This window comes from Mobula hypostoma, chromosome 14 (genome assembly GCF_963921235.1).
Source record: "Mobula hypostoma chromosome 14, sMobHyp1.1, whole genome shotgun sequence".
NCBI classification, from domain to species: domain Eukaryota; kingdom Metazoa; phylum Chordata; class Chondrichthyes; order Myliobatiformes; family Myliobatidae; genus Mobula; species Mobula hypostoma.
In genome coordinates, this window is record NC_086110.1 from 37,553,575 (window position 1) to 37,580,886 (window position 27,312).

Below are 27,312 nucleotides of genomic sequence, written 5' to 3' on the forward strand. Positions count from 1 at the left end.
TGTTACTAATTCATTAATCAATTCTCAAAATTACCATGGCTTGTGTAAGAATGTTGTAGAAGATTAACAGCAATTTATCACCAACCCTAATATATAGTGTTCATGCAGCTAAATACGGACTTTAAGTACACCCTACCTGTTAAGTTTTGGTCCACAGTCCTGCAGTTACTTTCTAAGTGGTGTTGTCACAACTACACTCAGTCCTTTATCACTAGATGTACATAGTTACTTCCTTTCTGGCAAATGCTACCAATAGTTCCCTTAAGAGCATAGATGTACTGAGGTTATGTGATGAGAGCTATACTACTGTGCTAGTTCAGGCTTGGGATTGGATCTAGGTTGCTTCCATATGGGAAATATATTTATCAGCAAAGTTAGTGATGCTTTTAGATGTCGGTACATAAAACTCATCCACAAAATTTTATTGATAACTGGTAACTTGGAACTTTGATGGAAAAGACCTTTGTTTTATGGAATTGACCCTGACGACAAGAAACATAATGCAAACTCGGATTCATTTATATTTGCATATAGTTAGTCTTGATCTTGTTCTAGTTCCTCAACATTTTTCTTTATAGTGTCCCTAACCCATCCATAGATAAGGATCAGATTTGGTCATGTGAATGCAGCACTAATGCCAAACAAATCAAACAAATGTGAATGCAGAAGCTTTCACTGAATTGGAAAATGGTTGGGTCTTCTACAAAAGTCTTGTTATAGAGTCAACTTCCAGCTAACTTATTTCAAGGCTATTTTCACTGGAAATTGAGAAGTGATTGCTTTCTGTAGTTGATTTAAAGGTGGTACAATAGGTTAGTGATGGTGCCTTTCACCTGGAACTCAGGTTTGAAACCGTTCAATTTGTTGGCATGGAAGTCTTTCCTCCTTGTGTTTCCAATGGTTGCCCACCAAGCTATTCCCAATCCAGCACAAAAAATCATTAAACTAGCAATTACATTTAAACATTTCAGAATGTTGACTGATGAAAGGCAAAGAAATATGTTGATGCATTAGAATTTCTGTTTAGGATTAAATCAGATAATGTCTCACATGAGCTCTGGGTGCTCATGTTAAATTGTTTCAAGAAAAAGTTTAACTGTATTCTATAGCCATCTAGTTCAGTATTATCTGTCTTCATGACAGGAAAGTTTGCCAAAGGGTGAAGAAGAGCATTCACATTTTTGAAAATTGTACTCCAAATGGACAGTATTGAGTACCTAAACCTCGTGAGAAAGCGAAGCAGTGTACTCTGAAATAGACCGCAAACCCAATTACATTTAACCATTGTCATATATTTGATTTTCATATAGGTGGAAAGCCAACACAGATACTAACATCAGGTAAGGTGAATAGTAAAAAACGGACTACTTTTAAAATACAATTGCATGAGATTAAAACTTTGCATCCAGTAAAGCCGAATTCATTCCATGCTCTTTTTTGTTTCTTTTTTTAATATGTTTGTTGTATTGATGCATCTCCAAAAGTTATGAGCTTATTGAGCAAATTGTGTTCTTGAGGCCATCAGCATGCGGGCACATTTGCACGTTTGTATTTATATTTTTGTTTCTTATAATTATGGAACTTTATTCTTTTTCAGTCACTGGAGGATTTGTTTTACATTTGGAAAATTACATTCACCTTGAGTTATATTCTGTTAATTTTCTCAAATTGTCTGCATTTCAGGAACTTTTCTACTGTTTTTCCATAGCCACACATTCAAATTCAGGAATGCTGGCTTTTCTAGTAGGAAGTGTCTTTCAACATCCAGTCTTTTCTAAATAAAATGCCATGCTTGGCATCTACAGGTCCAACTGTGAGTTGCCAAAATTCCTCATAATTGGCTCAACAATTGTTGAAATCTCAACAGTGAAATATAAAAACATGATACTGAGAATTAAGGTCAAATTTCTTCCTTCCTATCCCTCCTGGTTAACTAGAAAGGCATTTTGTAAAGAGATGATATGATATGATCAGGGCTGCAGCTTAATTGTGATTACATGCCAACATCTCTTGTGTTTCTATTAGATTCTTGATTCTCTTACTCATGCTTTGTGAGTTTCTCAAGAGCAACCCAGGGATTTTCTCTAGAAGTAGAAACAAATGGTCTTGTTCGAAAGGTTAAAAAGTTAATTTATTCATATATTGTAATTGGTGACAGTGATTTATGTCAAAGGTTGCCATATTTCACTTTGTTATGTGGGATAGTGGAATTCTTACCAATTTGTTGGGAATCACATGCCACATTTCCATTACATCTTCACGTGAGAAATTATTTCTTTTATAAGTTTTCTTGACTTCAGCACATATAGAAGCACTTTACAGCCAACAAAGTACGTTTAATTTTATTTTATTGGACTCATATTCCCTAATTATCATCAAGAAGATAGCAATGTGTTACCTACTTGAACCACCACACTCGAGTGCTGCTGGTTAGGGAGCCAGTGATGATGATTCAACAGCAATAAATCCTCGCGCCTGGAGGGTGTGTAATTTGGAGGGGCATCTGTAGGGAATGGTGTCCCAATATAACTTTCACCCTTGGTGATTTCTTGGTGATAAGGGTCACATGTTTGGGATATATTGTCAGAATAGCCAAGATGAGCAACTGCAATGCATTTGCAAATGGGACAAACTGCAGCCATTGGATCAAGCCTTCCCACTGAGAGTATCTCATCACTGTCCTGACATTTGCCTTGTATCTGAAAAGAATTTGGAGTTTCAGGAGGTGAGTCATGCTCTCGAATTCATGTGACTGTTTCAAATAAATTTCTCATCAATGCTAATGCTTAGGGTGTTACTGGTGAGAACTTATCTCAGAGGAAGGTTGCTAAAGATGATCATTGCTAGCACTATCGTAGCACAAATGTTACTTCTTTTGTATCAAGTACGCCTAAATGCTTCCAGGTCTTACAGCATGCAAGCATGGGCTGCCTCAGTTTTCGAGGACAGAACAGAGCTGGATCCCTTAAAAACAAGTTATGGAATGCAGCTTGAATTCTTATTGATGGGAGAATGGACCTTGTTGTTTGAATTTGTGTAGAAGAGTTTGTGAGCACTTGAAAAGTATGAAGTGACATATTTTGATCGGAAGAATAAGGAGAGGCATTACATGCTGCATAGTGCAGTTAAAAAGGAAGCATAAGGAAGAAATGGGCTCGGATGATTTATCATGCAAAGAGAATGTAGAAGAATGAGAACAGATTTCATTGAAACCAACAAAATTCTTGTACATCAGTGCAGGCTGGATGCAGATAATAGGAACAGCTTCCTCTGCTAGCTCAACTGAAGCCCATAACCATCCTGCAAATTTCCTTTCAATCTTTGTAACTACAAGGAGAAAAAAATAAAAATCTTGCAGACATGTTTGCAGCTAAAATCAATAATTTCTGAAAGCTTTATAGTTAAAACACCTTCTGCATCCTTTCTAGGAATTTTAAGTTGATACAGAAGTGAATACAGTTCTCCATTTTGATCCTGCCTTCATATTCAAATCCTCTGTTTATGAAGCCCAGGATCCAATGTCTTACTAAGTATACTCTCAGCTTGCTTTTTTTCTCAAGTTTAAGCACATACACCCTAGGTTTCTCCTTTTCTGCATATCCTTTATTCTGTGAACTATCATTTAATGTAACCTTTTCCCATTCTGTCTATCATAATGTATCACTTTAAAATTCCCAGTATTAAATTTCACCTACCACGTCAGCCCAATCTACCTCCAGTTAATAATGGTTGTCCTCACTAATTATAAGGTCTAGGATTTTGGTGTCTCTGGTAAATTTTGAAATTTTGAACCATGTACCTACATTCGAGTCACTATTCTTTGAAATAAAGGCCATAAGACATGGGAGCAGAATTAGACCATTTGATCCACTGAGTTTGTGCCACCTTGGCTGATTTATTATTCTCTCAATCCCATTCTCTTGCCTTCTCCCTGTAACCATTGATGCTCTTACTAATCAAGAACCTATACACTGTAACTTGGCCTCCACTGGTGCCTGTGACATTGTGTTCCACTGATTCACCACCCTCTGGCAAAAGAAATTCCTCCTCATCATTCTAAATGGACATCTTTGTATTCTGAGGTCCTCTGGTTCTAGACTCCTCCACCATAGTAAGCCTCCTCTGTATGTCTATTCTATCTAGGTCTTTCAATACTCAATAGGCTTCAATGAGCTCTCCCCTCATTCTACTAAACTCCATCGAGTACATTACCCGGGCCATTAAATGCTCCTGATGCGTTAAACATTTCATTCACAGTATCAGTCTTGTGAACCTTCTCTGGACCCTCTCCAATGCCAGCACATCCTTTTTTAGATATGGGGCCCAAAACTGCTCACAATACTCCAAGTATGGTCAAACCAATGCCTTATAAAACCTTAGCATTACACCTTGTTTTTATATTCTAGTCCTCTCAAAATAAATGCTAACATTGCACTTCCCTTCCTTACTACCATCTCAACTTGCAAGTTAACTATCAGGGAATCCTGCATGAGGACTCCCAAGTCCCTTTGCACCTCTGACTTCTAAATTTATTGCACATTCAGAAAATGGTCTTCACTTTTTTTTTGCTTCTACCAAGATGTGCGGCTATACACTTTAATGCACTATATTCCATCTGCCACTTATTTGCCCGTTCTCATAATCTGTCCAAGTCCTTGTGCAGACCTTTCTTTCTCAACACTATCTGTCCCTGCACCTACCTTTGTATTGTCTACAGACTTGGCCACAGAAGTCATAAATTCCAGTATCCAAATTATTGACAATTGATGTGAAAAGAAGCAGTCTCTATAATGACCCCAATGGAATGCCAGTAGTCAATGACAACCTGCCAGAGAAGACCCCTTTATTTCCAACTTTTGTCTCCTGCCAGTCTGCCAATCTTTTATCCATGCTAATATCTTTCCTGCATTAACATAGGCTCTTATCTTGCTTAGCAGCATCATGTGCAGCTCCTTGTACAAGGTCTTCTGAAAATCCAAGTAAACAACATCCACTGACTCTGCTTTGTCATCTAATCTGGGTGAAAAGGAAACTCACCCAGAAAAGTGCACTGCTGACTAAACCTGTAGACTGTTGGGATTATCACAACAATTCCTTAACAGATTATGTCAAAATTTACATGTGCAAAAGTATTTACATTCTGTGTATAATGCAAATGTAGGCAAGGAACAAGCCATCATAGGAAAAGATTTTTCAACACCAACATGTTTGAAATGATCGCATTAGCATAGCATGATAAAATCTGTTGTAACGTTATCAAGTGTTGGGACAAAATGAAGTTTAGATTAAGTTACATTGAATAATAATGAAGTTTACATCAATAAATGCCAAGAATAATCATGGTTACGAGACGATGATCGCCAATGTCATATGACGCAGCACATGCTGATGATGACATCAATAAAATCTAAATTCCACAAGTAAGCTTAATAGCTGAATGCCATTTCAGAAAAATTGGAATTTAGCATAAAGCTAAAGATGTAGTGCAAATTAAAAACTAATCTGACTAAGGATCAAAATATTACAAATGAGTTGTCGAAACGGAGACCAAAAATATAGTTTTATTCTGACATGTTGTATAGAACATTGACAATTATAATTATTTCAATTTTATACTAAGTGGACAGCCAGCATAATCTGAGATTTAGCTGTCACTTTATAAATATAATCACTTCCAAATCAGACATTTAATATCATGATTGTTAGATACATAATGAACACCAAACTTCTGTTGAACCATCAGAAATATTAGTTGGGCTTCACTATAATACAATTTAATCAAAGCATACAGGGGCATATCTTCTTAATTTTATGCCCTTATTAAAAATGATCTAAAAGAACTGCTGAGTTATCTTTGCACATGTTCAGAATTTTATCAAATAATTGTTGAAGGGTTGAATGCTTGACATTAACAATTCTGATTCATGCCACAAGATGTCCTTGCAGGGAAAGAAGGCTGATTGCCTACTTGATATGTGATGTTGTTATTTCATTGTCACTATTATATTCTTCTCCCTGGAATGTGAGCAGCACTGGAAATGGAGTATCCATTGTCCATCTCTAGCTGCACCAGATTTGAGTGACAGGTTCCTTTCCCTGAAGGAAGTGTGAGGTGATAGGTCAGATTGTTCCGTGGACTGGCACTCAACAGGAATGGCTGTCAGTCTTTCTTTCTGATTGGAAAGTGGCTGGATCAATACAGCAGCTTACTGATTGCTAAGCTAACCACGTTTCATCTGCCTGCTGGCCAGCAAAACTGGTCCCTCACCATGCCACTGGGCGGTGGATTCCCCCAGCCATTAGACTAGTGGGTAGACCCGCCATCTAGTGATTCAGCTCCACTAAATCTTATGCAGAAACAGTGTGGCTGAATGGAAACACTCCAACAGCTGAGTGAAACCTCGCTATGAGTCTACAGCTCAATCTCTCACTCCTGAGTTGACTAGATTGGAAGTACGGGAAGAGTGCATGGTTGGGGGAGTTGTGTCTTCTCTGTGAGGTGAGGAGTGAATCTGGTGAATATTGCCTGAATAATTATTTGTCAAAAATACAAACTAAGTAGGCAAGGGTATTTGGAGCAAACAACTTAACAAAGACAAAGTTAACTCTGTTTTTTAAATGAAAATTGTGAGAATCAGAATCCAAGTCAAATTTATTATCGCTGACAAATGTTGTGAAAGCTGTTATTTTATGGCAGCAAATCAGTGCAAGATTTAGAAATTGCTGTAAGTTACAAAATTCAATAAATAGTGCAAAACATTAATAAAGAGGTAGTGTTCAGGACTGTTCAGAAATTGTATGGCAGTCGAGAAGAAGCTATCCTTGAGTGTTGGTCTTCAGTCTCCTGTATCTTCTCCCTAATGTTGGTAGTGAGAAGAAGGCATATTCCAGATGATGAGAGTCTTTATTGGTGGAGGAGCATCTTTAATGATGGATGCCAATGTCTTGAGGGACTGCCCTTTGAAGATGTCCTCCATGGCAGGGAGGGTTATGCCTGTGATGGAACTGGCTGTGACTACAACCTTCTGCATCCTCTTGTGGTCCTGTGTATTGGAGGCGGCATATGAGGTTGAGATGCAACCAGTCAGAATGCTTTATACTGTACCCTTCCACTTCTGGCCCTCATAAGGACTGGTACGTGTTCTCTAGACTTTCTAGTCTTCCCCTTCCTGAAGTCCATAGTCAGTTCCTTGGCCTTGCTGATGTTGAGTGTGAGTTGTTATTGCAACACCAATCACCCATCCATTCTCTCTCACTCCTTCACACTTCCTTGTCACCATCAATGTTCTGCCAACAACAGTAGTGTCATTGGCAAATTCATAGATCACATTTGAACTGTACCTAGACACCAAGTCATGAGTGAGTAGAGAGATCAGTGAGCACAGCACACATCCTTAAGGTACGCTTGTGTGATTGCCAGTGAGGACATGATGTTATTACAAATCGGCACTGACTGTGGTCTCCCAATGAGGAAGTCGAGGATCCAATTGCAAAGAGAGAAACAGAGGCCCAAGGATTGAAGCTTGTTGATTAGTACTGAGAGGAGCATGGCATTGAATTCTGAGGTAAAATCAATATCATGGAACTTGATGTATGTTTTGCTCTGTCTAATTGCTTCAAAGCTGAGTGGAGAGCCATGAGATTGCATCTTCTGTAGACCAGTTGAGGTAGGTAGGCAAATTGCAGTGGGTCCAGGTCCTTGCTCAGACAGAAGTTAATTCTAGTCATGACCAAGCTCCCAAAGCATTCATCATAGTGGTATTGGGCATTAGTCTTTGAGTCAGCTTACCCTGCTCTTCTTGGACACTGGTACGGTTGATGCCCTTTTGAAGCAGGTGGGAAATTCCAACTGCAGCAATGAGAGGTTGACGATGTCCTTGAACACTCCAGCCAGTTGGTCAGTACAAATTTTCAGGACCCTGCCAGATACACCATCGGAGCCTGACGCCTTGCAAGAATCCCCTGGAAGGATGTTCGCATGTTGGCCGCTGAGATCACAGGGTAACCAGAAGTTGTGGGATTTACAAAGGCATAGTGCTTCCTTGCATAAAAGGCATTGAGATCACTGGGGAGTGAAACAACACTACCATTTAAGTTTTTAAAAGTCTTACAACCTTTCATTTCCTCCCAGACAATTAGCATGGAAATCCTGGTGATGTAATTTACCTGGGAATTGGAGGAAACGTTGTTATTGGTGCATACAAGGACTAGTCATATCCCATATGCTACTGAATGCAGAGTGGTGCCAGGACACTGCGAGCTCAGCTTGTCAGATTCAGTCAAGCAATCGACAGGCTAGGTATGGACAGTGAGCAAAACATGTTGTGGCCCCACACTATCAGGATGCATGGATAGGTGTTCAGGTGGGCTGAATACATTTAGAGAAGACACACAATCATAGAGAATACTCAATAAATGTTGAGATGGGAAATGTCAGGTTGTGAAAGTGTGTGATCACAGATATGTGGGAATTAGCAGGACAGGATGGGTAAGCTCGTTAAGATGATATTAGAGATGTTTTACTGATTAAGATAGATAATTTAAGAGCTAACTTACTGATCAATAATAAGGGCACAGATAGAGGGCTATGTTTGGTTTCAGACACCCCAGAGAACCGAGAGAAGATTCAGAGCATGCTGATGATGATTTGGCTAGAGATGGAGTTGTTTAATTAGAAAAATAAAATGAATTGGCTGGGTTTGCTTTCCTTATAGGAGGGAGTTGTGACGTTCAGCGGGCTGGTGGTGTTGGTAGTGGTGGGGGTGGCATTTTCAGGCATGTACATTTGAGCAATGTATGTAAAATAATGGTGAAAACAATAACCAGAAAGCAACACCACAAACCTTTATGTTAGCTGCAAACCTACCAACCCATCCTTCCCCTTTCTCTTCTAAATAATCTCTAAAATCACAAAGAGCAGGGATCTCAGAACAGATCGCTGCTAAGCACCACCAACCTGCGGATAGAATACACCCCACCTACTGCTCTGTGGGGAAGATAATTCCGAATCCATGCAACCTTGTTTCCTTGGATCCCATGCTTCCTGACTTTGACTACCATGGGGTACCTTGTTGAACGCTTTACTAAAATCCATATACACCACTTCCACTGGTCCACTTTCATCAATTTGTTTTGTCATCTGCTCAAATAAGTCAACCAGGCTCATGAAGCAAGCCCTGCCACTCACAAAGCTGCGTTGACAATCCCTAATCAGACTATGCTTCTCCAAATGCTCATAAATCCTGTCTCTAAGAATCCTCTTCAAATATTTGCCAACAACTGCAGCAAGACTTACCGGTTTAAAACTTCTTTCTTTTGCCATCCTCCAATCTTCTGGTACTAATCCTGTGGGCAGCGAGGACGCAAAGATTGTCAATGTCACAACAATCTTTTCCTTCAATTTTCCTAGTTACCTGGGGTATTTTCCATCTGCTTCCAGGGACTTATCTTTCCTAATATACTTTTCAAAAGTTCCAGGACACCATCTTTTTTAACCTCGACATTTTCCAGCACATTAATTTGTTCTGGTCTAACTTCACTTTCGTCAATGTCCCTCTCACTGGTGGAAGCTGAAACAAAGCATTCCCCAAGGACCTCCTTTACCTCCTCTGACTCCGGGCATGTTTCCCCATTTATTTTTCATCAGTTCTACCTTCACTGCAGTCATCCTCCTGTAGTTCACTTATGTGTGGATGCCTTGGGAGTTTCTTTATTACTACTTACAAAAGCATTTTGTGTCCCTTCTTCAGCTCTTTCCTGGCTATCTTGTAACTCTCAAGGGCCCTGTCTGACATTTGCTTAATTCCTCTTGACTAACATACCAACTCTCTCTCCAAACATTTCTGAATAAGATTGTTTTAAATTCTGTTGATTGGTGTGTAAATACAGTACAAAGCACTTTGTGGCCAATGGGGTAATTATCTGTTGTATTTGGATGCCGGTAATTAATGGTGTTCCACAGGGATCAGTATTGTTGTTTGTAATGTTGACTTGAATGTGGATATAGGAGTAAGTTCAGAGATTCCATGGGAATTAGTAGAATTTTTGATGGCAAGGAGGGTAGCCATAGGCCAGAAGGTGATATTGAAGTGTTGGTGAAAAGGGTTGAGAAATGGTACATGAGCTGATGCATTTGGGAAGACGAATCATTTTGCCATGAATGGTTGTGTCCCGAGGAGTAGTGATGAGCGGAGGGATACAGGTATGCAAGTCCAAAGTTCCTTGAAGGTGGCAGTGAGATAGATAGCGTAGTTAGAAAGGCATATGGGATGCCGGCCTTCATTAGTCAGAGCACTGAACACAAGAGCAGGGAGGTTATTCTCCTCCTTCCTAAAATATTGGTCACAGCTCAGCTGGAGAAATGTGTGCAGTTCTAGTCATCGTACGACAGGAAAGACGTGATGATATTGGAAATGGTAGACAAGAAATTCTCCAGGCTTTTGCATGGATGGAGTTTCAGTTATGAGGAGAGACTAGAAAAGCTGGGTCTGTTTTCTATGTAGTCGAGCAGGATAAAAGGAGATGTGATTGAGGTATATAAAAATTTAAGGGTATAGAGGTAGGTAAAACCAAAAGACCTATATATTTAGGAGAAGACATAAGAGATTTCAAGCAGCTCTGAGGGGATCCTTTTTATCCAGAGAGTTGTTAGTAGCTGGAATACACTGTGCAAGAAGCATAGTCATTGACAGCATTTAACAAGCATCTAGATGAGTTACGTGAATCAACAGGCACAGAAAGCTACATGCCAAGTGCTGGGAGATATGATTAATATGGATCAGCATGGACATTGTGGGTGAAATGACCTGCTTCCATGTATGACTCTTCTATTTGGGCAACAGGGTTGAAACTGACCAAGATAATAGCCTATTCCCATACCACCGTTTTATTTCAGAGTCGTCTGGAACAGTAGTTGGCTCTTTCAAAACTATTGTGATTAATTCCTCAAAAATATCATTTGATTCAGAAATTATGTGTTTACTTTAACATTCTCAGCAATTAGATTTTTTGAGGAAGACATAGAACAAGAAAATTGAGGTCTCTGATGCATGAATGTTTGACTGCGCTCAGTTTGCTAATGCAGCTTATAAATGTAAAAAGCAAGTTGGTAATATTTTCTGATTTGATTAGAGGAAAGGTCATGTACATCAGTCTACATCAAATAATTTTAGTATTGTGTTTGGTGATTTATAAAAGCTTTTTATTAATGAAATGATTACCATGTTCCATTGGGAGTTTAAGGAATTGAGCTATTGTAATTACAATTGCCATTATTTTACAATTAAAATTAACCTGTTCTGGATGCACATTGCTGCAATTTTACTGCTGTACAATCAGAATCAGATTTATTATCATCAGCATATGTCGTGAAATTTGGTGTCTGCGGCAGTAGTACATTACAATAAATAATTATAGAAAAGAACAAGAATTGCAGTAAGTATATATACTGTGTATTAAATAGTTAAATTAAATAAGCAGTGCAAAAATAGAAATGAAAAAGTAGTGAGGTAATGTTCATGGATTCAATGTCACTACCTCACTTGCTCATGAAGAAGGTGGAGCAGTGGAAATTGGATTGCAGAGGAAAAGAAGTTGTTCCTGGATCATTGAGTGTGTGCCTTCAGGCTTCTGTACCTCCTCCCTGATGGTAGCAATGAGAACAAGGCATGACCTGGGTGATGAATCCTACCTCTTTCAGACATCGCTCCTTGAAGATAGCCTGTTCATCTTAATTTATCCAAAAATGATTACTTCACATACATTGACATGTAGCTTATTATTTCTAGTAGTAAATAATAAATTAACAAGTCAAGAGTTTTACTTTTTTTTTTAAAAAAATAGCTGATGAAAGAATGAAAAATAAAGAAAATACATAAATGGCCACTTTATCCATCCAGTGATTCTTGGAGCATTTTGTTATTTAGAAGGTTCTGTTTACAGTATATGAAAGCAGCAGTTGCTGCTTCTGCTGTGGCTGCTATTCCAAATAAGGGGTTTGGTTGTGAGAATTTCTTTTGTAGTGTCTCCTATTTATTTATGACACAGAAAAGTTATTTGTGCCAACGAGTCAATGGCACCTCTCAGAGTATTTCCATCACTACCATTTCACTGTAACCTACTTTCTCTTGCATATCAATTGACTTAGCTGCTTTGCAAATAAATGACTCACAGGACAATTTTTGTGGTTAATTTTATTTGTATACAGTAGCAAAAAACAGGAGTAATGCATGTAGACTAGGTAAGTTTTGATGACAGTAGCTCAATTCTTTACTCTCCCAGTATCTCCAATGGAACATGATAGTTACCTCAATAATAAAATGCTTTTATAAATCATCAACTACCATATTGAAATTGTTTGTTGTAGGTTAGTGTACATGGTCTTTTCTCTAATCAAATCAAGAAATATTATCAACTTGCTTTTTACATTTATAAGATGCATTAGCAAATTGACTGCACTTAAATTTCACCGAGTCATGCGTCAGAGATTAATTTTCTTATTATATGTCTTCCTACAAAAAATCTAATTTCGGAGAATGTTAAAGGAAATGCACAATTTTCAACTCAAACAATTATTTGAGAAAGCAATCACAAGGAGTGAACTCCTGTTCCAACTAACCTGAAATAAAATGAAGTTTTATCATCCTGGACAGTTGTCTACAATGAATTGAGTCATACAGTTTTAACCAAACTGGAATGCACAGTGACAGAGCAGTTAGTGGTACAAAGCACCAGAAACTCAGGTTTGATCCTGATCTGAAGGGCTATTTATGAGGAGTCTGCAAGTTCTCCCTGTGATTATGTAGGTTTTATCCCTCATCCCAAAGACATGCTAATTAGCACATAGTCATAGGGGAAAATATTTGATCAAACAATCCTCCAGATCAGGACCAAACAGTTTATTAATTCCTTAGTGGGAATTTACCTTTTTAGTGTAAGTTAACAGCAAAAATAATTGGAAGGTAGTTCGTGAGTGTGTGAGAGAGAAATCCATGGGGAAGTAAGGAGAGATAGAACAGAACTAAAGAGATTGCATTCTTTGGAGCTGATATGGAACCGATGGATTGAATGGTCTCCTGTATTGGTTTTATAAAATTGGAGTAGCCACCATAGCTTTGTATGTACACAGCAGACTCCAATAGACTGCAAGACATGCAATGTGCTGAATGATAAGTTTTGTCCGGAAAGTAACACCTGCATTATTTGCTCCTTTTCACAACTGAACTTCGAAATTTAAGTGTAGCTCTCATCTGAAGGCAGAAATTGTAATCCATGTCAGAAAAGATCAGAAGTGAGAGTGAGGGTGACACTGACCAGCTCAAACTGCCACAAACTGAAAATATTCATAACTCACACACACAAAAATAGTGAGTGCTTCGATTTGAAACAGAGTGTTATGAGAAACTGAAGAGTTACCCTTGAACAAACAATGATAATGCCCTCTCCAACAAGTTCATCTCTGGAACATAAAACTTGTCTGACAAATTATTGAGCTGTAGTCTAATTGTCATACTTTCTTTCTGCCTCAACAGAGAAATTATTGGAACCTACTCTGTTAATAAATACACAGACCCATAGAAAATATTCATCCTGTCTTGAGCTCCTTAAATAGCCTTTTTTCATATTAGTGATGGTTGCATTAATCTCAGTTGTTGTCCATTTTAAATGTCAGACAGAATGACATTTATATGTAGGTGAACTTTATGTTGTCTACTCGTTTTAATACAATATTTGAGCCACAGCAAAACACTTACTGTAATTGGGCAGATGTAAATTCAATCGTGTTCGGATTCATTCATTACAGAGAAATATTCTGTCATATTTGGGGCAACATGCAGTCACAGTTGGATTGATGATAATGATTTTATTTGTTCTTAGATCGATATTAATTCAATAAAAAGGAGCCATTGCACAATTTAATTCTACAGAAATCATTTACTGTAATTGCTACTGCCTACAGCTTTAGTCAATTTATCAAAAGAATGCCACATAAGCTATTAGTTACAATTATAAGCAAATATACAGGGTACTGTCATAAAACATTATGCCAATAAATATGGAGAAATAGAAATCTATTTCCATACTGTGGCCACGGAAAAAATGGTTACAAATGAATTTCAATGTAGATACACAGATGAGGGATACTGATAACATCAGGAATCTTAAGTGCTTGACTCGAGCAATTTATGTCACAAATCTGGGATTTTGGTGACTCTTTTGAACCAATTTAGTGCTCTTTTTATTTTACAGAGACATAAATTCAATTGTGTTACTTTACCCAGAAACTTATTATTTGTGATTCAGGGAAAATGATTTGTACCTATTTTATATACATTTCTATCGGAGAGGCTTTGAGGTTCTGTTACTTGTAAAAGCAAGTTGAGGTTGCTCTTGCATATCCCTGTTACTTTTTATATTTATAGCTTTAGTTATTTAATGTCAGCATTTGCATGAATTAATCAGATTTTCTTGTCAGTGAAGGTGAGACTTGATTTAAATGTCTGTCAGGGGGATGCTACAAAAGTCTTTAGAAAATCTATGAATTCACTTGGCACCATTGTTTTGGAGCAGGAACTTTGTTTTCACTGCATTTCATACCTCCTTCCCTTTATTTTACAGCCTACTATCAAATCCCATCTTCTTCAGCCCTTAACCTCTCCCACCTATCACCTCCTAGCTTCTCACATCATTACTTTTTATTTCCCCCCCCCACCACCACCTACCTTCCCCCTCACCTACACTCACTTATCACCTGCCAGCTTGAACACTTCCCTCTCACTCCTCCATTTTATTCTGTTTTCTGTCCCCTTCCATTACAGTCCTGATGAAGGGTCTCGGCTGAAATAACAACTGTTTATTTCCCTCCATAGATGCTGTCTGACCTGCTGAGTTCCTTCAGCACCCTGAGTGCATTGCTCTAGGTTTCAGGCATCTGCAGAATCTCTTGTATCTTCTACAATAAACTGTAACAATCAAGATAAGTAGGAGAGTGCTGTTTAAATAGATAATTAATCCTGTGGTGGTTGCAATTAGAGGCATAATGATGCGCCCATGGAAGATTGAGGTATGCAAATGGTAGCAGTAGGAGATGGATGGAGAGGAGAAGTTTGCAGTACACTTCACATCTGACTCTGAAATATGCCACTGAAGGTTGTGAGTGGTTGAAAGGAAACATTGGTATGGTTAGTGGTTGCATCAGAGACCAGCACTTATGAAGGAAATGGTACAAAGTATTTGTACCACTCAAGTCCCAGGGAATGATCATCTCCAAAATCAGAGCGCCAATCCAACTATTCTTGACTTTCATTGACATTACCATCAGTGAGTCCCCCATCACCACTGACCAGAAAACTCATCTGGACCAATCACATATGCAGTACACCATGTGCTTCCCTGTGGGGTGTGACTCACATCCTGATATTCAAGTGTTTTTTCCACTATCTCTAAGAGTATGCGTGTAGTTCCAACCACAATCAAGAAGCTCCACGCCATTCAGGCAAAGCTGCCTACTTGATTGGTAACGCAAACACGAGGAAATCTGCAGATGCTGGAATTTCAAGCAACACACATAAAAGGCCTCCTGTCCCACGATCCTCTCATATCCCTTTTGCCAATCACCTATCCAGCTCTTGGCTCTATCCCTCCCCTCCTGTCTTCTTCTATCATTTTGGATCTCCCCCTCCCCCTCCCACTTTCAAATCTCTTACTCACTCTTCCTTCAGTTAGTCCTGACGAAGGGTCTCGGCCCGAAGCGTCGACTGTACCTCTTCCTAGAGGTGCTGCCTGGCCTGCTGCGTTCACCAGCAACTTTGATGTGTGTTGCTTGATTGGTACCCAGTTTAGCACCACAGGCAATCGTCCTTTCTTGCACAGTAGATGCAGTGTGTATCGTTGACAAGGTGCACTGCAGCTTGGCTGCTCAGCAACTCCTTCCAAACCACTATCACCCTGATTTGGAAATATTTTGCCATTCCTTCATCCTCACTGGATCTAAATCCAGGGATATCCTACCCAACTACAATGTGGGAATAACTTACCAGAATGTTGCTGCAGTTCAAGAAGGCAGCTCACCACGATCTTAAGAATGGGCAATAAATTAAGGCCTTCAAAGTTCAAAGTAAAGTTTATTATCAGAGTACATACATGTCACCACATTCAACCCAGAGATTCTTTTAGATGCATAATTAGAAATGTCAGTCTGGGAAGCGTATAACGTAAAAGAGGATCGAGGAGAAGAGCTCCTCTGGATGGGATCAATCATCTGAAGTGCATTTGCACCATGCCAATGCTGTGTTTAGTTGATCCTCTGCCTCAGAGGAATGTTGTGAGAAACAGCTTAAATGTTTCTGGGAGCTAGCATCCAGGTGCAAAATGATCTGGGATGTTGGGCTCCCACAGAATGTAACTGACACAGCAGCAGCCTATGTATATTGAGCACAAAGAAAGACCTTAGGTTTGTTCACCAGCTGCACATTAACTGAGTTGAAACTCTTCAGGCTAACCAATATTTTTTACCCATAATTACCACGTAAATGCATTCAGTGACAGTTGGCACCTGTGGAAAGCCAGACACTAATCATTCTGAATGACGGGACTACAGGCAATGTTGACAAAATTGCTAACTATGGCAAACTATGGCTGTGGTCTTTTGACTGTTGGCATCCCTGCAAGTACAGTATGTTCAACACAATGATTCTGACTTGAGAACAATGAGGATGTTTCTGACTCTTGCAGCCACTGGTGGAGCTGGCCCCGTCTGAGAACTGTGTTCGAACCAGTAGGCTGCCATCAGCCACCTCCTCTCTATATTCTGAAGCTTCTACGTATCTATTATCAGCCGTGTTCAATGCTGATGAAACTTAACCTCTGATTCTGGTGTTTGATATGGCCTCCTGTGAAGGGCTGTGAGAGCCAGGCAGTCGTGGGTCATTCTGCAAACACTCCTGATGGTCTTTTGCTTGTCAGCTTGGCTCTCGTCTGAGATGTAATCAAAGACCATATAGTTGCAGCACATTCAAATTCCGTGAAGTAACTTCTCTTGAAAAGAACTGCAAGCAGTCTTCCACAATCTGACGTGAAAGCTGCAATCAAGGGTTGTAAATGCTTTTCAGCATTTGTCTGAGAACTGTTCAGTCTATACTTCTGCTACCTTGTCTTTGTTTATCCGTGGTCTGTGCACAGAGCAATGCACTCACAGTATGCCATCAGAATTTCGGATTTTGGGTAAATTTATGTTCATTTTTCCCCTTTTCCTGCTGAGCTAGATTAAGTTCTGTGAAACCCAGCAATGATGTACGAAATCTGCAGAATTTGGGAATTCAGGTAGGTGGATGCAGACAGCAATACAGCAGTACCCTAGGATATCCCATTCATCTTGATTCCTAATAACTTGTAATGGGGTTTGCTCCTTGTATTCTAAAGGAAGGTCGTGAATTTCATGTTATTGCTGCAATTTTTGTCAGTACACTGTGCTGGCATCATTGGTGTATGATTGACACCAGATATATGTCAATTGTACAAAGCGGAATCATTACAGTCCAAATTTGTGATGGCTGGAATACTGCAGGAAATTATTGCTGCCACATTAAGCTGTGTATAATGGCTTGTATACATGATTGGCACATAGAACAGGAGCACAAGGGTCCCATTGTTGGGCCTAAACATTTCCAAAACTTTGTTTCCATCTGAGATTAAATTTTAACCACTAAGTATATTTAGAGAAAATTGTAAATTTCTTCAGCTTTGTCTCTCAACTTTTTGAGTTAGTTAGGCCACCATATGTCCTATGTTTCCATGCTTAATTGCCAGTCCGTGCTGATCTCAGCTGGGAATGTCCTGCAGGCTTGGGGATGGGGAATTTGTAAAGGTATCTGTTTAGGGTAAGGATCAAACATTCCCTCCTGCACAGGTGAAGGCAGAAAACAGTGTTTTAACCCACATGGTTGAATTTCTTGCCAGCACTCATTTGCCATTGTTTGTAAATACATGCAGGCATTTGGCAAGATGCTGGAGAGCAAACAGCACCAGTGAGATCAAGGCAGTAAACAGAGGTAGAAAAATTAGCAGTGAAAAACAATCCAAATTCTGACAGTTTGAAATTGAAGCAGGAAATCAGCAGTCATGAAGGTTCCCCTCAGTCTGTATTATGAGGCCAACTGAGTGACTATCTCTACTGGTTAGCACTCTGTGAAGGAAGTGGACTGCTTCAAGGACTAGATGGGAGTAGGGCAGGGGGCGATGATCCAATCATGAAGCTTTGATTGCAGTGGAATGAACAATGATTACATTGGCAGTTAAGTCAAATATTGTCCTCAATGTTCACAACCAGTTTGAAGCAATGGAGCCACCATTTAGAAAGAAGAGCACGTGATTCCAGAAACATATCAAAAACCTCTATCACTGAGATAACCAGAAACACAAGAACATCATCACCAACATCTTCACCCAGGTAGCAAATAATTTTCTTTATTTTCACTGGCTATAAATCTGCGCCAGGTGCACCGACATGCAGCTCCTGAGAGACCATGGAGCATGGAGAAAGCATGGATATGGAGCTGTGGCTTGATGACCTACTGCTTATTAGGGAAAGTGAGCAGGAGATGGATAGGAGCCACAGGGAGTTAGTCACCCCGAGGCTGCAGGAGTTTGATAAGAGGGTGACGGTCAGGGAAGGGAAGAGAAGAGCTCAGATGGTAGAGAGCACCCCTGTGGCCATCCCACTCAGTAATCGTTATCTCGTTTTGGATGCTGTTGGGGGGGGGTGGGTGGGGGTGACCTGACAGAGGATGACCACAGCGATTGGGTCTCTGATACTGAGCTTGGTTCCATGGTGCAGAAGGGAAAGTGGAAGATGAGGAATGCGGTAGTCATAGGGGATTCCATAGTAAGGAGAACAGACAGGAGGTTCTATCAACTTGATGGTGTGTTGTCTCCCAGGTGCCAGGGTATGGGATGTCTCAGATCAGGTGCAGGATATTCTGAAGGGAGAGGGTCGACAGCCAGAGGTCTTGGTACACGTTGGTACCAATGACATTGGTAGTAAAAGGGAGGAGGTCCCGAAGAGAGAATTCATGGAGTCAGGTAGGAAGCTGAAAAGCAGGACCTCCAGCGTAGTGATCTCAGGATTGCTGCCTGTGCCTCGTGCTAACGAGCGCAAGAATAGCAAGATCAGGTATATTAATGTGTGGCTGAGAGACTAGTGTAGGGGGTAGGGCTTCAGATTCCTGGATCATTGAGGCCTCTTCTGGGGGAGGTACAACTTGTACAGAAAGGACGGGTCACACCTGAACCCAAAGGGGTCCAATATCCTAGCAGATAGGTTTAATACAGCTGTTAGGGAGGGTTTAATCTAATTTAGTAAGGGGATGGGAACCGGAGTAATAGGGCTGAGGAAGGGGAAAACAGAAATAAATCAAAGGTAGCGTGCAACAGAGATGATAGAAAGGACAGGCAGGAGTTGAGGCATTATCACAGCCAGTGGGATGAGTTACAGGGCAATAGAAGTGTGGTGCATTTAAAACAGAAAGCAACAACTACCATAATGAATGTGTTATATTTGAATGCACCCAGCATAAGAAATAAAATGGACGATCTTGAAATTCAGCTACAGATTGGCAAGTATGACGTCGTGGCCATCTCTGAAACTTGGCTAAAGGATGGCTGCCATTGGGAGCTGAACGTCCAAGGATATACAGTGTATCGGAAAGATAGATTAGTAGGCAGAGGGAGTAGTGTGGTCCTGTGTATAAGAAATAATATTAAATCATTAGAAAGGGATGACATAGGATCGGAAGGTGTAGAGTCTCTATGGGTTGAGTTAAGAAATGGCAAGGGTAAAAGGACCCTAATGGCAGTTGTATACAGGCCTCCAATCAGCAGCCAGGATGTGGATTACAAATTACAGCAGGAGATAGAAAAGGCATGTCAGAAAGGCAATGTCATGATAATTGTTGGGGATTTTAACATGAAAGTGGATTGGGAAAACCTGGTCAGTACTGGACCACAAGAGATAGAATTTGTAGAAAGTCTAAGGGATGGTTTTTTAGAACAGCTTGTTTTTTGAGTCCACAAGGGGATTGGCTGTGCTGGATTGGGTGTTGTGCAATGATCCAGAGGTGATAAGAGAGCTGAAGGTTAAGGATTCCTGAGGGAACAGTGATTACAATATGATCGAGTTCACTTTGAAATTTGAGAAGGAGAAACTAAAATCCATTATGTTGGTATTTCAGTGGAATAAATGAAATCACAATGGCATGAGAGGGGAACTGGCCAAAGTTGACTGGAAAGGGACTCCAGCAGGAAGGACAGGAGAGCAGCAATGGCTGGAGTTTCTGTGAAAAATGAGGGAAGTGCAAGACAGATATATTCCTAATAAGATGATATCTTCGAATGGAAGAAGGACACTACTGTGGCTGACAAGTGAAGTCAGAGCCAAAGTAAAAGCAAAAGAGAGGGCAATGATTTGGACTATGGATTAATGGATTTCTGGCTAAATTTGCCAGTGATACAAAGATAGGTGGAGAAACGGGTAGTGTTGAGGAAACAGAGAGCCTGCAGAAAGACTTAGATAGTTTAGAGGAATGGGCAAAGGTGGCAAATGAAATACAATGTTGGAAAGTGTATGGTCATGCACTTTGGTGGAAGAAATAAATGGGAAGACTATTATTTAGTTGGGGAGAGAATTCAAAATGCAGAAATGCAAAGGGACTTGGGAGTCCTTGTGCAGGATATCCTGAAGGTTAACCTCCAGGTTGAGATGGTGGTGAAGAAGGCGTACAAAATGTTGACATTCATTTCTAGAGGTATAGAATATAAGAGCAGCGATGTGATGTTGAGGCTCTATAAGACACTCAAGAGACCACACTGGGAGTATGGTGTGCAGTTTTGGGCTCCTTATTTTAGAAAGGATATACTGACATTGGAGAAGGTTCAGGGAAGATTCACAAGAATGATTCCAGGAATGAAAGGGTTACCATATGTGGAATGTCTGGCAGCTCTTGGGCTGTATTCCCTGGAGTTCAGAAGAATGAGGGGGGATCTCATAGAAACATTCTGTAATCCCCAGGTTCTGCCGGCTGTTTAGTCTAGGTAAGACAATCTCTGGCCCCACCAAGTGTATGAGATTGAGGTGCTAAACCTCCTGTGTGTGTGTGGATGCTGCGTGATATGTTACCATGTTACAAATCAGTACCACAAAATAACAGAGTACACCATGTGCAATTAAACAATTTAGCCTTATAATTCTTAGTTTAACTGAAGAGTTAATAAAATAAAACTAAAACCTTTCCCAGGGTGTTACAATTCTGAATGTTAAGAGTCTGACCAGATTAGATGTGACAAAAGTTATTTCCCATGATAGGGGAGCCTAGGACAAGAGGGCACGACTTTAGGATTGAAGGACGTCTATTTAGAACAGAGATGCGGAGAAATTACTCTAATCAGAGGGTGGTAAATCTGTGGCATTTGTTGCCACCAGCTGCAGTGAAGGCCAAGTCATTGGATATACTTAAGGCAGAGATAGATAGGTTTCTGATTAGCCAGGGCATCAAAGGGTATTGGGAGAAGGCAGTGGAGTGGGAATGACTGGAGGAATTAGATCAGCCCATGATTGAATGGCAGAGCAGACTCGATGGGCCGAATGCCCTACTTCTGCTCCTATATCTTCAGGTCTTATGGTCTTATCTTAGAATTTCCAGCCTAACAGAACGCTGGATATTTCTTCATCAAAATCTTACTTCCACCTTCTCAAGCGCAATTAGAATTGGAAAGTAAATGTTTGCCTTGTATTTAAAAATAGCATTTATTTTTCAATTGGTGAATTTTATAAGCACATCAGACATAAAGTGTTTCTCATTGTTGTGGATTTCATGAAACTGGGAATGGAATACCATGAAGCAATATGTTAAAACCACATTGTTAGGGAATGCATGTTTTATCACCCAGTGGCATTAACATCAATCCATTATGAAATGCTTTGAGCGGCTGATCATGGAGCACATTAAAGCCTTTCTCCCGGCTACACTGGACCCTTTCCAGTTTGCTTATCGCTCAAATCAATCCACTCATAATGCCTCTGCCCTCCACTCTGTCCTGTCTCACCTGGAAAATGGAGTCTCATATACCAGACTGCTATTTATAGACTTCAGCTCAACTTTCAACACCACCATACCCCAGAAACTGGTGGGGAAACTGTCCTTGCTGGGTCTTAACACCTCCCTCTGCAACTGCATGCTGGACTTCTTAACAGTAAAGCCACAGTCAGTCCATGTGGGCAGCAACATCTCTCGTCCCATCACACTGAACACTGCCTCCCCAAGGCTGTGTGCTCAGCCCACTGCTGACGGATGACTGTGTCACATGATCCAGCTCTGATCGGATGACGCATCAGTGGTTGGTCTTATCAAGAACTGTGACGAGACGGAGTATACAGAGGAAGTGGAGTGGCTGGTGGATTGGTGTGAGAAGAACAACCTAAACCTGAGCATGGAGAAGACAAAGGAAATCATTGTGGACTTCAGGAAGGTGCAGATGAACCATTCCCCTCTGTGAGTGTATGGCTCCTCCGTAGAGAGAGTTAAGAGCACCAAGCTCCTGGGAGTTCACATCACGAATGATAGTCCCACTTGTTCCCTTACTATCACCTCCCTGAACAAGAAGGTACAGCAGTGCCTCCACCTCCTAAGAAGATTGAGGCAAGAAGGGCTCTTCCCTCCCCCTCCATCTTAACTGTGTTTTACCATTGAGAGCGTCCTGACAAGTTACATCTCCATCTGGTATGGGAACAGTCGATCATCAGACCTGAAGTCCCTCAGTGAGAACAGTTGAGAGGATCATAGGGGTCTCCCTACCATCCATCGGGGACATTTATCAGGAGCGCTGCAAACACAGGGCCCTTAGTATTATCAAGGATCCCACCCATCCATCCAGCGTCCTAGTTGACTTTCTACCATCAGGCGGGAGACTCTGATGCATAACAGCATGAACAGTCAGGATGGGAAACAGCTTCTTCCCCGAGGCCATCTGTTCATACCTTCCAATATTTAAAATTAATGCACTTTAGTTATTTATGTGTGATTCATCTGTAGATTTTATTCATACCTTCATAAGTTGTCGTGTATTATCCATACCACTGTGCTTTACACCCGGGTTCATTTCCATATACATTATATGATTATGTACATTGTATACATGTATATAGTTACATGACAATAAACTTGACTTGATGCATGTAATTCTCTGTTTAAATTGTTTAGAAGACAAATTTTTAAAATTCAGTACTTTCACCTACAAAAAACATATTAAAAGAATTGAAGAATACTTTGTGAGTACTAAGTCAATCAATTCATAATGATTATAAGAAACAAATCAAATCATAATGCATTATGCTATTGAATATTTACTTAATATTTTCAAGATTGGGGTCATTGTGCATCGTCACTTCATTTCAACCTTCAACAACTTTAGTTACTTTTCCTGAAACTTTCACCATATTCATCTTTCTTACTTCATCATGATTATCTTGTTTACTTATCATGAGAGAGTGACAAGACCATTATTTATTGCCCCTTCTTAATTGTTCGATCTGCGTGGTTCTCTGTTCCATTTTACAGGATAAGGATAAGATAACTACAAGTAATGTACTGAAATTTATAAAACAAATAAATATTAGTCCAGAATTTGCACAGCACTTATAATGACCTACAAAAAGTGTTTTACCCAGTGCCCTAGCAGGAACTTTCAGAGAGAAGCTGACTTATGCACCAGGCCCTGTGACTGAAGGCCTATACCTGGATTGTGGAAAGGTCTAGAGAGAGAAAATGCCTTGCCACAAAATAGCTCAAAATAGCTGAGAGACTTTTACAGTTATAAAAACATAGAAAACCTACAACACAATACAGGCCCTTCAACCCACAAAGCTATGCCGAACATGTCTTTACCTGAGAAATTACGGAGGGTTACCCATAGCCCTCTATTTTTCTGAGCTCCATGTCCCTATCCAGGAGTCTCCTAAAAGTCCCTATTCTATCTGCCTTAACCACCGTCGCTGCTAGCCCATTCCACGCACTCACCACTCTCTGCGTAAAAAAATTACCCCTGACATCTCCTATGTACCTACTTCCAAGCACCTTAAAACTGTGCTCTCTCATGCTAGCCATTTCAGCCCTGGGGAAAAGCCTCTGACTATCCACACAATCAATGCCTCTCATCATCTTATACATGCCTACTAGATCATCTCTCATCCTCTGTCGCTTGAAGGAAAAAAGGCCGAGTTCACTCAGCCTATTCTCATAAGGCATGCTCCCCAATCCAGGCAACATCCTTGTAAATCTCCTTTGCACCCTTTCTATGTTTCCACATCCTTCCTATAGTGAGGCGACCAGAACTGAGCACAGTACTCCAAGTGGGGTCTGACCAGGGTCCTATATAGCTGCAACATTACCTCTCAGCTCCTAAACTCAATCCCACGGTTGATGAAGGCCAATACACCGTATGCTTTCTTAACAACAGAGTCAACCTGCGCAGCAGTTTTGAGTGTCCTTTGGATTCGGACCCCAAGATCCCTCTGATCTGCCACACTGCCAAGAGTCTTACCATCAATACTATATTCTGCCATCATATTTGACCTACCAAAATGAACCACCTCACACTTATCTGGTTTGAACTCCATCTGCCACTTCTCAGCCTTGTTTTGTGTCCTATCAATGTCCTGCTGTAACCTCTGACAGCCCTCCACAATATCCACAACACCCCCAACCTTTGTGTCATCAGCAAACTTACTAACCCATCCCTCCACTTTCTCATCCAGGTCATTTATAAAAATCATGAAGAGTAAGGGTCTCAGAACAGATCCCTGAGGCACACCACTGGTCACCGACCTCCATGCAGAACCACTTCTACAACCATTCTTTGCCTTCTGTGGGCAAGCCAGTTCTGGATCCACAAAACAATATCCCCTTGGATCCCATGCCTCCTTACTTTCTCAATAACCTTTGCATGGGGTACCTTGTCAAATGCCTTGCTGAAATCCATATACACCACACCTACTGTTTTACCTTCATCAATGTGTTTAGTCACATCCTCAAAAATTCAATCAGGCTCGTAAGGCACGACCTGTCTTTCACAAAGCCATACTGACTATTCCTAATCATATTATGCCTCTCCAAATGTTCATAAATCCTGCCTCTCAGGATCTTCTCCATCAACTTACCAACCACTGAAGTATGACTCACTGGCCTATAATTTCCTGGGCTATCTCCACTCCCTTTCTTGAATAATGGAACAACATCCGCAACCCTCCAATCCTCCGGTAAGATAGTGAGGCAAAGATCATCGCCAGAGGCTCAGCAATCTCCTCCATCACCTCCGACAGTAGCCGGGGGTTCATCTCATCTGGTCCCGGTGACTTTTCCAGCTTGATGCCTTCCCAAAGCTCCAGCACATCCTCTTTATTAATATCTACACGCTCGAGCTTTTCATTCCACTGTAAGTCATCCCTACAATCGCCAAGATCTTTTTCTGTAGTGAATACTGAATCAAAGTACACATTAAATATCTCTGCTATTTCCACCAGTTCCATATACATTTTTCCACTGTCACACATGATTGGTCCTATTCTCTCACGTCTTATCCTCTTGCTCTTCACATACTCATAGAATGTCTTGGGGTTTTCTTTGATCCTGTCCAGCAAGGCCTTCTCATGGTCCCTTCTGGCTCTCCTAATTTCATTCTTAAGCTCCTTCCTGTTAGCCTTATAATCTTCTAGATCTCTATCATTACCTAGTTTTTGAACCTTTTGTAAGCTCTTCTTTTCTTCATGACTAGGTTTACAACAGCCTTTGTACACCATGGTTCCTGTACCCTACCATCCTTTCCCTGTCTCATTGAAATGTACCTATGCAGAACTCCACGCAATCCCCTGAACATTTGCTATATTTCTTCCGTACATTTCTCTGAGAACATCTGTTCCCAATTTATGCTTCCAAGTTCCTGCCCGACAGCCTCATATTTCCCCTTACTCCAATTAAACGCTTTCCTAACTTGTCTGTTCCTATCCCTCTCCAATGCTATGGTAAAGGAGATAGAATTGTAATCACTATCTTCAAAATGCTCTCCCACCTAGAGATCTGCCACCTGACCAGGTTCATTTCCCAATATCAGATCAAGTACAGCCTCTCTCTTTGTAGGCTTATCTACATACTATGTGAAGAAACCTTCTTGAACAAGCTCCACCCCATCTAAACCCCTTGCTCTAGGGAGATGCCAATCGATATTTGGGAAATTAAAATCTCCCACCATGACAACCCTGTTATTAATATACCTTTACTGAATCTGTCTCCCTATCTGCTCCTCGATGTCCCTGTTACTATTGGGTGGTCTGTAAAAAACACATCAGTAGAGTTATTGACCCCTTCCTGTTTCTAACTGCCACCTACAGAGACTCACTAGACAGTTCTTCCATGACTTCCTCCTTTTCTGCAGCCGTGACACTATCTCTGACATCTCTTTTGCCTCCCTCCCTGTCCTTTCTGCAACATCTAAAGACTGGCACTCAAAGTAACCATTCCTGTCCCTGAGCCATCCAAGTCTCTGTAATGGCCACAACATCATAGCTCCAAGTACTGATCCACACTCTAAGCTCATCTGCTTTGTTTTTAATTCTCCTTGCATTAAAATAGACACATCTCAAACCATTGATCTGAGCACGTCCCTTCTCTATCACCTGCCTATCCTCACACTCGCATGTTCTCCAAGCTTTCTCTATTTATGAGCCAACCACCTCTTCTTCCGTCTCTTCAGTTTGGTTCCCACCCCCCAGCAATCCTAGTTTAAACTCATCCCAATAGCCTTAGCAAACTTTCCCACCAGGATATTTGTCCCCTGGGAATCAAGCGCAACCCATCCTTTTCGTACAGGTCACTCCTGTCCCAAAAAAAGTCCCAATGATACAGAAATCTGAATCCCTGCCCCCTGCTCCAATCCCTCAGCCACGCATTTATCCTCCACCTCACTCTATTCCAATACTTACTGTCGCGTGGCACAGGCAGTAATCCCGAGATGACTACCTTTGTGGTCCTGTTTCTCAACTCCCTTCCCAACTCCCTGTTGTCTGCTTTCAGGACCTCCTCCCTTTTCCTGCCTATGTTATTGTTACCAATATGTACCACGACTTCTGGCTGTTCTCCTTCCCACTTCAGGATATCGTGGACGCGATCAGAAACATCCCGGACCCTGGCACCTGGGAGGCAAACTACCATCCGAGTTTCTTTCCTGCGTCCACAGTATCGCCTGTCTGACCCCCTGACTATAGAGTCCCCT

At 40.8% G+C, this 27,312-nt stretch overlaps 1 protein-coding gene across 2 annotated transcripts in view; it reads left to right on the forward strand.

The window, feature by feature from the left end:
- vstm2b (V-set and transmembrane domain containing 2B) overlaps nt 1-27,312 on the forward strand; it is a 42,344-nt gene that overhangs the window by 11,619 nt on the left and 3,413 nt on the right. Inside the window, exons 5-6 of one of the 2 annotated variants that reach the window (XM_063067453.1) lie at nt 1,311-1,340; nt 14,868-14,972. In XM_063067453.1, coding sequence (XP_062923523.1) covers nt 1,311-1,340; nt 14,868-14,878 — 41 coding nt within the window. In that variant the 3' untranslated portion in view covers nt 14,879-14,972. Of the gene's footprint in view, nt 1-1,310; nt 1,341-14,867; nt 14,973-27,312 lie in introns of those variants that run through there. The other variant, XM_063067452.1, reaches the window with a different exon arrangement.